Source organism: Labrus mixtus, chromosome 6, assembly GCF_963584025.1.
Source record: "Labrus mixtus chromosome 6, fLabMix1.1, whole genome shotgun sequence".
NCBI lineage: Eukaryota > Metazoa > Chordata > Actinopteri > Labriformes > Labridae > Labrus > Labrus mixtus.
The window spans coordinates 13,508,754-13,521,422 of NC_083617.1; the positions used below are offsets into that span (position 1 = coordinate 13,508,754).

The 12,669-nt window shown below is 38.1% G+C and overlaps 1 protein-coding gene across 1 annotated transcript; it reads right to left on the reverse strand.

The window, feature by feature from the left end:
* Positions 1-1,865: 1,865 nt before the first annotated feature.
* LOC132975505 (transmembrane protein 26-like) lies at positions 1,866-11,979 on the reverse strand. The gene is made up of 6 exons (XM_061040085.1): positions 11,601-11,979; positions 10,578-10,674; positions 10,228-10,317; positions 5,970-6,178; positions 5,652-5,731; positions 1,866-4,054 (listed from the first exon to the last, which is right to left on the reverse strand). Exons 1-6 carry the CDS (start codon positions 11,789-11,791, stop codon positions 3,756-3,758), a joined length of 966 nt encoding a protein of 321 aa, XP_060896068.1. The 5' UTR covers positions 11,792-11,979; the 3' UTR covers positions 1,866-3,755.
* Positions 11,980-12,669: the final 690 nt, after the last annotated feature.

Sequence of the window (12,669 nt, forward strand, 5' to 3'; positions counted from 1 at the left end):
TAACTCTAATTCGGTCCCTGGAACACTGTTTGAAGATAAAATGCAAAGCGAGAAGTTATAGTGGGTGGCCCACAACAGTGAAACTGTAACTCTCCTGGTAGCTTTTTAGCTCTAAACAGTGTTCCAGGGACTCAATTTTTCCTTTGAATAAAGTTTATGTATTCAGTTCAGAAAAAAAGCATAGTATTGTTTAAATTCTCCAACTTAAAAATGTCACTACCAACTCGACATAGTGCACCTTTAATTTATACTTTATCTAGATGTCAAAAATGCATAAGGCTGGTCTTCTAATTCTTTGTAGTAAAAGATGCATTGGCTGTATATGTTGAATTTATCTTTTAAATGTTCAATTACGTCAATGAAAAGACACATGAGTACAGGTGCTTTAAGACAGGACAAAAGAAGACTTTTAGTCATTTTAAGAAGTTGAAAAGAATGTCGCCCAAACGCATTAGTGACTGTTCACAGTCATCACATCTCAACCGAAGTTCAACACCTCTCCGCCAAACCCCAAATAAGGGGAGGGGTGATGATGTTAACATGGATGATGTTTGCTGGATGATGACTAACAGAAAAACTCTCATGACACACTGGAACAGCCCTGGTGATTTTACGTGGACACTCTCTGATAATGATTCACAGCTTTAAACATGTCTGTGTTTGAATAATTGTGATGCAATATTTAAAAAAATACAACTGCCAACACAGTCTTTTAAAAGACGTCATCACATGACATAATCAACTGAAGTGTTGTTAACTCTGATGACCACAGTGGGGAGACAGTCTGTTTCAGAAGACTAAAAGAAAATGCAGTCCAAAAGAAATCATCACCAGGGTGGATTTTCATATTAACATTGAGCTGCTTCTGTAAGGTCAGCCATTGTTTTAGTGGAACGGTCTGGGATACGATCTGCTCCTTTTTCCTTTGGAAGATGAAGACAAAAACGAAATGTGGTCAGGGCATATTTGTGTTTCTTCATGTGTTCTGTGTAACCAGCAGTGGAAGAAATATTTAAATCCCTCTATAATATATATGGTGCGTGAAATTCACACGTATAACCAGCAAAATGGACTAAAAGTTTGGAAAGTAAAATACTCAGCATGCAAAATGGCCCCTATCAGACTGATTAATAAAGGAGCCTTCAAATACCTGAAAGATAATACATATATTGTTTTAATCTAATGCACACAAGAGATAATAACATGTAGGCTACACAAAAGTTATTAGCATTTGCAAAAAAACATCAATAAATGTTGCCTTCAAGTGCCCTCTAGTTCATTTTGATGCTGGGCAATTTAAAACTTCATTATCCAACCTGAGCAGCTGTAGTCAGTGTGGTTATGACTTTATGACAAAGCATCTTAAGCCCTTAATCGAAGCAACTGGGAACAGTTAAAAGAATAGTGGTGTAAAAAAAACACCTTCTGAGAGGTGTTCAAGTATACAGGTATATTGTAGCATAGCTTCTATCAACTTTACTGTACAAGTACCTGTACGGTATTTGAGTAAATGTAGTAAGTTAGTCAATAACTAAAGGATCTAGTGAAACAGGATTTTTCCAAAAAAAAAGTAACAACAAAGCATTTATCGGTGTAAGCAAGCAACTGTGAAAGTTACATTTGTAACAACTGCAGCTCTGTTTTTGGCCTCTCAACTATTTTCATTTTTTATCTAATTGTGCACTGTGTGCTCTTTTTTTTTGGCTATCCTTGCTCTTTGCTTCTGTAACACTGTGAATGTATCCTTTGTGGGATGAATCTTATTTTATCTTTATAGCATTCTAGAAACCACTGCTTTGTGTACAGTTAATATTTATAGCGTAAAGGACATATTTTTGAAATTATAAGAAATAAATCAGAGCAAATTGACAATAACAGATTTATTATCAAGCAAAGCCACAGAAACATATAACAATAATAATATAATGACGCAGTGACATAAACACTTGGACAGTCCAGCTTACAATGCTTTTGGGCTGTCTGATTCCAGCACCTAAAAAAAACATTTGAGCCCTTTACAAGTTTAGACTGTACAGTTTAAAACACGGAGTCATGATAGTGATTCTTTGGCATTAAAAATACTGCTGATGTTTCAAAGGGTCACACATGCACAACTCAAATTGAGTTGAAAACCTGACTGTAATTTCATGTTTGATGTCCCTTTTTAAGATATTACAGAAATGCATGCAAGATTTCTATCAGGTCACAGAGTTACAACTATCTCGTAATGCTTACAAACAGTAACAGTAGGGAAAGTATCACTTTGTGATAATGACAATTTGACCTGTTGATGGCACATTTCTCCTTCTTAAAGAAGAATATTCAAGAGGTATAAAATAAAAGTAAAGACAACATGGTGTTTTATTCAAAATGCCTCCTGTCACAGGATGGGATGTTTTAACTTCCCGTCTGAATTGAGACAGGAAAATGTCTTGTGTCAACACTTGCAGCTACTGTGTCACCTAGTACAACTCTCTCCGTCTTTCTCTCTTCCTCTTCCCCCAGTTCTTACTTCCATTAGATGAGACACCAGGAATCACATTGTTAGAAATCGAGCAGAGGAAAACGTTCCTGCTTACAGCAGACTTTTCTTTGCTTCATGAGGCATAAACCTTCTTCTTCTTTGGAGATATAAGAATTTCATAAATGCTCGTTTTAGAGAATTAAAGAGTATTAGTAACATTCATGTTGTCATGTAATCTGGCAGTTTTGGTGACCCCATGACCTTCCTTTTAGCACCACCAGGAGGACGCTTGGAGATTCTGCTTTACAAATAATGGACGTGTTTGATATGCATTTAAATTGTAAAATTTGTGACAAAAATCCTGTGAAGACTTTTGTTAATTGCAGACATTCAGTTGTCTTTTGTAGACTTAAGTGAGAAACTCTGAGAACTAAATAAACTACACAGACGTGAGGCTTGAATTTGATCTTATAATTCCTGATGTTGTGCAGGCTCATTTATAAGGGGATAATGTTTTCTTTTGTGTATCACTGTTATCTACAGAGATGATTATTTCAGTCAAACAAAGTTATGTCAAGAGGAATTTTAAGCTCTTACTGTTGTTATGATCAGACTTTGACAAAAAAAAAAAAAAAAAGATTTCTTGGGATTTAAGGAGTAGAAGACCATGTAAAAAAAAAAATAATGATGTTAAATTGAACTTAATTATGTCTAGGAACAGTCTGGAAATAGACAGAGAAGTTGAATTATTCTTTTCTCTGGCCTTACATAAGCAGCAGCATGACTTCATTTCCTGTGTTCAAACATTTGCATTTGGTTCATTCAGCTGACAGTCTTGGTAAAATGCATTATCAGTTCACACAAGACCATAATAGGATCCAGTTTCACCCGCCATCATCTTTTTTCCTGCTGCTTCTTTCCTTTTTTCCCCCCTCCCTATCCCCAGATTTAGTCTGCTTGCATTATCTCATTCAAGTACTGTATAGATGGGGGATTTTTAACTTAGTTGAGGATAGCTCCAGAGGGACTGAAATGTCACTGAAGGGAAGTATAAACTCTGAAAGTAGTTGAATGCTTGACAATGATATCTACAACTCAAGCTCTATCCTCTTGAAACTGTAAGGAAACTGTTACTGACACTTTATCTTCTCAATACCTTCATTATTCACAGCTAAAGTGCATTGTGAAAAAAAAAAAAAATGTCCCTCTTTTTCTGCTCCAATGGCAATTTTCACCAGTCCACTGCAACTGTAAAACTTTGCCTACATCATCCCTCCATCTCCCTGAATCATCAAAGTGCGGGGACCGTGCTGCTCCTGCTGTTGCTGCTGGAGGGTCTAAAGTCCTGGCATATCACGGCCAACCTGTAGAAGTTCAGTATTACCACCATGAAGTTCTTGATGGCGAAGAAAACCAGCATCTGGTGGAAGACGTCGAAGTAGGTCATGACAGTGAGCCTGACCACCAGGAAAGGCCCGTCCTGGATAAACAATGCCTCCACGATGTTCCATATGTCTGTGCTGTGTTTGGACAGAAGGGAAACCTCCTGGGCCCCTGGCTCACCCTCACTGTCTGGTTTGTTGTTCACCACTTTAGGAAACCAAAAGACAAAATCAGGAGTTCGGTCATCCAAGGAAACTAGTAGTTTTTCACTTCATCACCTCATCAATGTGCCTGGTTGAATACCCAGGCACATTGATGTATCTGACAGATGTATCTGACATGTGCAAACATAACTCACATACAAAATATGGATTCTGGAGCTTCCAAACATCTATCATATCAATATGTATTCAACTGCCAAGGTCAAGAGCCCCTGGTATTAAAATAGCTAAATCCCTAAAGAAAACATCACGTTTAACATCAAAGAAATATAAGACTTAAGGACAGAAGATAGACAACCTGCCTCATTGCACAACTCGGATTGTTTTTTTTAAACATATTTTCATAGATTAAGGTTGCTCTTCTTTCAGGGACTGAATTTTTTAAAATATGAAACCTTTTGAGGCAGGAGTAATTTAACGTCTGAAATATGACAGACTTTGACAGGATCCGTAAAGTTACCTAGTGCCATGTTTTGTTTTTTTCCATTTATTTAGTATTACTGTCTGTTACCCTTGTCTCTGTCTTTCTGATCCTGCTCCTCATGTTTTCCTGCCTTGAGCCTCCCTGCCCTGATCGTGCTCACCTGTGTCTCGTTATCCCGATTGTCTGTGTGTATATATCTCTGTGTTTCCGCCCTCGTGTTGCCAGTTTGTAGTGTGTTCCTGTGTGTCGCCTTGTTTCAGCCTTTTTTCCTAGTAGATTTAAAGTGATTTTTGACCGTGCCTGCCTTACCGTTTTGCCTTTTGCCTTCTCCCTTTGGATTTGTTTGCCTTCCTGTGTACCGACCTGGACAGTATTGAACTTTGCCTTGTGTGAGTCTGCTTTTGAGTCCCTGTCTCTATCTGGTTCTGATGAACTCTGAAACTCTGATGTTTAGACATGTGGCACCTGTATGTCAACACGTGCTGTGTTTATGCTGCATTCAAACATGTGAAGGGGTGACTGCAAGTTTACACTGCCAAACAGATCCGCCCACATGAGTGGACACAAACACACACACACATGTAACCACAACAGCGAACTGCCCACTCAAAGCCTGAGTGCTTTAAATGCACTATACCAGTAAAGCTACTCATGAAAGGAGCATTATTAGGAAGCACATCCATCTATGCATTATTAAAGTTTGGATAATGAATAATTAACATTATTAATGTGAGTTGTCTTTTCCTGAAACAAGGCTGCAGTGTGTCTAATCATATTCTAATTGTCTCTCATAGGTCGGATTCACATTATTTTATTTTCTGTACTCAGAATCAGAAAGACTCTTCTAGTTTGGAAAGTCCATTGTAGAAGTAAATTTTCAGAAGTAGGGACATTCCATTTCCCCTAATTATAGCCCAGACTCTTGGGTTAATCATTTGACAAAGCTAGAGATATGGGAGCGAGTGGTCTCAGGCAAACTGTTTCCTTACAGCACTGGCCTGGACGCTGGTGACTTTATTTATTTGTTTTCCAATCTTTAAACACACTGTTTAGATTTTCCCTCATTGGGAGGAGTAGTGCTCAACAATAACAGCTGCATTTTAAGCCGTGAGCACTTCAAAAGCACACAAGTTTGGGGTTAACACACAAACACACTGACCGGACAGATGTAGGGGGAACTGCAACATGCTCCAAGTCCATACAGCTAGTATGATGTAGACCAGCTGTGGACTGTTGTCTCTGTTAAACACACATGGGAGAACACAGGGGGAGTCAGTCAGTCAGTTCAAGTTGAATTAAATGTCAAATTAAATGGAGGCTGTGTTATTCTGTTTAAGCACTGAATGAAAAGAATATGATTCAAATTGAGTTACTACACTTAAGTATTTCAGTTGTATAACCTCACATCTGTTGTGAACACACTCATATGCAGGACAAAAAAATTAAAGGACAATAAGCGACATCATGAGCCACTCACTTGACATCTGAGAGCGTCTCACTGGTAAATTCCAGGATGTCTGCAGCAGTGCCGACAAAAATAAGGAGAAGCTGCGATAGCTCGTCCCGTGTGACCCCGCCCCCCAGGGGAAGAAGCCACTTTCCCACAATGAGGAGGATGAGAAGGATCTGATGTAGAGCCAGGATCCAGTCGTTTGAACAGACTGCTGATAACACCTGGTTAATGTTCTGGGGAAAAAAGGAGAGACTGAAATGTATTTCGTAAACAACAACTTCAGAGTTTTTCTGAGTTTGCTGGATTTCTCAAATCAGAAATTATCAAATTGTGTTCTTAATTATTGCTACAGTTTCTGGTTAACAGAAATCAAATACATATATAATGAAACATAAAACCCACATCCATCAACTGCCAGTTAATACTCTCCAAATTCCCAACAGCTGGAAGTGCTAGCATGTCCAACAGAGGATGTAAATCTTAATAAACAGATATGCACTCTCAAGGGATTAAAAAGATAAAAGCTACAAAATAGGGCTGAACCCTGCATTTGTTAAAGACTATCTTCAGGAATGGGACAGAAACAATCATTAAGCAAGCACAGTATATTAATTGTTCATTGAATTGTATGAGATTATGTTTCTGTAGTTGGACATTGTTTATCTATCTCAAACACAGTAAAGGGCTGAGGCCTGCAGCAAGCTTTTAGAGGTGTGTCCACCAACTTTTACTTTAGAATTCCCCTGGGATTAATGGGTGTGTTAGTGGTCTCAATGTTTATATAAACCACTTGGAATGCTCTGCTCTTATTGTTATCGGTCACACTGGTTTTGTTTGTTGTAAATGGCAGAAATACAGTTATTTTGATATCTTTATCTAAGAAAAATTACAATTAATTGTATAGTTCATGTAGATGACGTACTCCGTCCAGACAATAACATGTTGTCAGTTAGGGTTAACAGGAAAACATGAAAAGTGTAAAAGCATGGTGAGCACTAACTCTTTGGAACATGACCCAAGAGTTAGTGCAGTTCCAAAAAAGCAAAAAAAAAAAAACCCTTTCCAAGGGATGAGAGAAAATCTAATCTAAACACAGTCAAGGACCAGGGGAAAATACAGAAAATGTCTATAAAATCACAAAGATACACACTGGGAGAGTTGGTGGGCTTGTAAGGAGATACAAAAACTAGAGACAGGGAAGAACAACTAAACAAAGGAAGGTAAAGCTTATCGGGTAAACGTGAACCTAATCAGGCAGAGGTGACAGTTTTCAGGGTGGGTTTGGGTGCTGAGGGAAAACACAGGAGGGCAGGAAGTGATATAAATACACAGAGGTGAGTTCCACAAAATAAAACACTGAACACTTTGACGAAAGAAACAAATGAACACTGGGGAAACCCATTTTATTTACCTGTTTGCAGTGTCTACACTCATTTCATTCCTTTGTGACTAGTTTAAATATCGCTTCTAGTACTGCTCAGCATATTGTTAGTTTAGATTTATTCTTGGTTCTGTTTTTCTCTTCTTCTGAAACAAAGCGGAAAGACAGCTCATCCTACAACATTCTGTTGCAGTAAGATCAGGCTGGAAGTGACACATTTACTTTTTGACTAAAATGTTTACTTTGAAAATGTTAATCATAGTATGTTGGCTAGTGGAGTTCCTCAAGGATCAATTTTAGGACCCCTTTTAATCTACATTTTAGTTCACGTTACCTATCTCTAAGTTTTAATACCGTAGAAGAACATATACTTTAAAGCCTGAAAGCCTTTCATGTCTTGCTATTTGACATTATTGTCTTGCTTAATCCATTGACCAGATTGATTTAACCATTCTCATCTTGAATAACAACAGAAATGTATTCTTTGTCTTTGCTCAGACCTCTGATTCAAATTCAAATCAACAATGAAACAAAGACTTATGAACATACATATGATTCTTTAAATGGCATTTCAATTTGGCACTATGAACTTTAAATTCTGCCAATCCTCTCAAAGTTCCTTTAGAGATAATGAAGAGAGGGTTTAAATCTTCCAAAAGGAATTTCCTGTATTTGTTGTAAGATATGTTGTATTTTTTGTGCCTTTATTCGAGAGATAGGACAGTGGATAGAGTTGGAAATCAGAGAGAGAGAGAGAGTGGGGAATGACGTGCGGGAAAGGAGCCACAGGTTGGATTTGGGCCGCCCGCTTGGAGGAATACAGCCTCCACACATGGGACGCGCCCACTAACCACTGCACCACCAGCGCCCCATATGTTTGGCTCTTTAGGATGCAAAAGTTTTGCTCTTCAGCATTCACTGAAAACAGACCATTAAAATATCTGTCAAAATCTCTGCTCCCTACTTACCAAACAAGTTTCCTCAGGGACTCCTGATTACTCGGTTACTGCTTCAAAGCAGGGTTTGGATAAACATTGTTTTGCTTATTTGAAGTTTTTTTTAATTCAGTATTGCTTTAAGTTTCCAGATCCAACCAAGAATATGGTTACAAATTTAAGGATGGCCTAGTGGGTTGGCCCAAATATTAGGAAAAATTCAAAAATGCAGTCCAAGTGAATTTATTTACAGTGAAATAAATCAACTGCAGCAATATGCAGGGTGCAGACCTGGAAAAATATTTAAAGATCAAAAATAATACTTGCAAGAAGTGACAAACAAAAAAAGAGACTGAGCTCTAAACAATGCCACTCTGGGCCCTTGCAGCTCTGTTCACTCTTTGATTACTGTCATCAAAATCTCCAACACTGTTAAACTCCAGCATCCAACCTCCAACAACCTGCAAGGCCCTCAAGCCTCCTCTTATATAGGAGTTGGCACCTACCAAAAAGGGTTGGAAATCAATTTACTCTCAGGTGAGTATTACCTGATCTACAAACAACACATAATATCTGCAATAAGGCTAAAATCATATCAAAATACATTTCAGTTGAGTAATAAATATACCTACTTAAACAGCCATTTAAATAACATACTTCATCTCAACAACCTAAAAACCCCTCCACCTCTACCAAACATTGGCACCTTCCACTTGGCAGGATTCAGTTCTGTTTGACAGTTCCTGGTTGAGGAAGAGTGCAAGCAGGGCTTTGGCGCAACAGGTGACAAAGATATATTTTATGTGTAACAATGAATAAAATGTTGTAATTTAAAATTAGTCCATGTGTTTCATTTTGCTAGAAAATGCAATGTTTGAAATTATTTGCCATTGAGTTATTCTTAAGTTTTGTCAGAAGTCATTCACACCTAGTTGCTAGTAATGCTAAGCTAACATTAACACAGGCCTCTCAGTCGGCTTGATGTTACTTGAAGAGTGTCTGTTTTAATATTAGCACATGCATGTGTGTGTATTACTTTAGAGGGCACAGGGTTGATGATGTTTACATTTCAACAGTTTGACACTTAGTTTTGTTTTCTAAAGCAAATTACAGGTCAAATGTATCCTTCAAAAGCATTGTTGGCTTTTTGTACATGCTTTGAATTAAATGAAATTCCTCCACCTTAAAGAGCCCACATTATGCCCTTTTTGGGGTTCGTACAGTATATTTAATGTATGTACCTACTTTTGTACGTTCACAATAGCTAAAGTCCGAAAAAAGTGTCTGTTTTCATGTACTGCTCCTTCTTGCTCCCTCTGCGCTCTGAGTCCGTCAGCTGCACTCTGTTGAGCCCCCACTGCAGAGCCACACGTGTGCTAAGTCTGCTCTGATTGGTCTGCCGATCCGCTCTGTCGTTATTGGTCAGTTGCTCAGCACGCGTCTCGGAAATTTCAACATGAGCTGCAGGGCTTGCCACAACGAGCCAATGGGCTTAGATCAGTGATCTCACACTGACAATGACGTCGGACTGACAAATTTTTATCGAGGGGGGCTAGAACCGAGCGTTACATGCAGCTAATGCTACAGCTAACAGGAGGACGTAGGAGAAGCCGTGTTTCCGCGGACTTTGAATTTTTGCACATAGATGTGCCTAAACATGCACAGGACACACTAAACACACTAAAGACCATATAAAACCAGAAAAAGCATAATATGGGACCTTTAACTACCATTGTAGAAAGAACAACTACAAATGGATTAAAATTGTCCTGCATCTCTGTGAGATCCAACAGGATGCTTTCGGATGCTACATTCAGAACATCCTCCATGGTTTAAAAATATCTAGATGATTATTCTCACTCCTGTTCCTTTCTGTTTATTTCTTTTTCTCCTTTTCTTCGATGAAAAATAACACGTTCTTATAGTTAAGTGAAGTAAAATAAATGTTTCAGTGCATCACTCTTACCCTCAGGTAGTTCTGGTATGTGAAGTTTCCCTGGGTCTCGTTCACAGTCATTACTCTACGCAGATTCTCCCACGAGTCAAGATTTTTGCACTGAAAACAGTTAAAAAATACTTGTTATACAGACTCACTTTCACATAGTACTCTTGTACTTTTCACTGAACTACTGCTTAAATGCCTCAAGTTAAGAATAAAATGCAATCCAGTATATGATATATACTGGATATAACAACTATATATAACAAATGAATGACATACTGTGTCTACATGTACAAAGAGATACAGTTTTCCAACCATCCACATATACATCATTAGATGACATGTTTGGAAATCTTTTTTTTTTTTTGGAGTACCTGTGGATCGCTAAGTTTGTCCTGCTGGTAGTGGAGCTCCAGGATCCAGATTGAGGGAATGATACTGACGAGAAACATAAAGATGGGAGGAGAAAACCTGCAAGACAACAAAGAACACTTCCTCAACACAACTTAATAAGGACATAGGGGAAAAGATGATGTAATACTTAACCTTAATTGTACATTACATAGTCACACAGAAGCTTACATGTATCGTATATTGCTCAATAAATATAAGAATTATTTAGAGTACACAATAAGTTGATTTTTCTGTTAACGAACCAGAGGAAAAATGATTCTGCAATGAAATCATAATTCTGAAAAATGAAAAGTGCGTAAAAAAAAATTGCTTCTTTTCTTTGTCTTGCATGAACCTAAGAATAATATTTTTTCATCTGCTGACTGTTAAAATAGGAAGAGTCATCTCCTCATTATAAAGAACATTAAAGATATATACATATAAAGAGCATTCCAATCGAAAAGAAAAACAAAACATGTGTTTTTAACATCTCTAAGCATGGGAGAGGAAATTCATGGGTGGGTGCTTCTATTCAGAGCAAAGTTAACATAGTGTAGTCATTGTATTGTTTTTTGTATGTCACTGGTACATTAAAGTTTCTGCATCTATTAACAAAGGAAAGCTGTAGGCTACGTGTCAAGAAAATAAAGAACAGATCATTGTTAACAGATGCAGATTAGATATGGGGGAAGCAGTTGAGTCCCTGGAATAACAGTTAAGAGGTACCACCCCATCCTCACTATCATAGGACCTTTTGAACAATAGCAGCACAGGAACAGGCAGGATGCAGAGTATTTGAGGAGGAGGGGAAGGGATAAAGGTAGACATAATGACAAAATGTATTTAAATACATTCACCAAAGAAAAAATGTAAAAAATAAAAATAAAAAAAAAAGCAGGTTGAGATTCGTTTCCCACAAAAAAATAAAAATATTTGCAATATATGCACCCTGAAGCATTATGTTATAGCTGCATCACCAACCAGTTTCATGCATCCCATCTTACCATTTGTAGTCTTTGCCCTTTCTCCTCCTCAGTGTTATGAACATTTCAGCAACAAGCGGCAAAAAGAGGAAAGTGAGGAACCAGTAATTGGGGTCTTCCTTTACCCTGGTCACCCTCCAGACCCCGGTCAGAGACACCAGGATAAATAACGCTCTGGTTATAACCGCACACAGAAACTTAATCAGGCCCATCACGTTTGCTAGCGTGTTGCAGGTCGGTATTTTTGCACCGTAGTTACTTGTTATTCCTGAAAGCGAGGTCCAAGTTTGCTGCTAAAGCTGCTCCACAGTGGGGAGAAAAGTCCTGGTGGTGGATGCAGTTTTTCGAAGAAAGTCACCAACTTTAAGCCCCGCCTGTAAGGACAGTCCCATCCTGTTCTAAGTACCTGACCTGGGATCAGATACTGGGCAGTAGCCTAATGGCGCTGCTCTGGACTCAACGGGCTGAACTTAAATCCATGACAAAGCTATAGCTGTCTCACATAGCTCATTGAGAATATTTAATGATTCCTGGTGAATCCACCACAAACTCTTTGAGTGTACAGGAGAGGGCAGCATCACATCATGTGTTCATGTGTCAGAGACAGAAAGAAAGTGCACTTCTTTGTCTGCTGGTTTGTATTCCAGGAAACGCAGCACATAGGTCCGAACTGTGCCGTGAAAGTAACAACTGGCTGCAGAGTCCAATGTCACATGTTCAATGAAATGACAGACAAAGAGTATTACAATTTAAAGTTAAAATAATATCAGAAAGCAGACTAATATAGGAGCCCCTGCATTAGGCTACATGTAGACATCTGTGAATTAAAAATATCTGAAAGTGAATTACAAATTATGGTTTAGGCTATTATTGTTCCATTAATATAGCCTACTGTAGGACTAATCTATTTTTACTTTAGGCTACTGCATTTTAAATACTTTGTTTCATTTACTGTAGCCTATAAGTTGACTGATAAGAAGCAAATATAGCCTACTGTCAATGATGTTGTGTATGTTCATCAAATACATGATTAGCCTAGTTTAATAACAATATTCCCTTCTGTAGTAGAACAATGGATTTATTATATGTT

Coding starts and splice junctions, on each gene's coding strand:
- LOC132975505 (XM_061040085.1), bottom strand. CDS start 11,791: ATGGGCCTGATTAAGTTTCTGTGTGCGGTTATAACCAGAGCGTTATTT. Junction 10,318..10,577: donor ACAAACTTAGCGATCCACAG/GTACTCCAAAAA, acceptor AACTGTTTTCAG/TGCAAAAATCTTGACTCGTG. Junction 4,055..5,651: donor GTTCCCCCTACATCTGTCCG/GTCAGTGTGTTT, acceptor GGTTTCCTAAAG/TGGTGAACAACAAACCAGAC.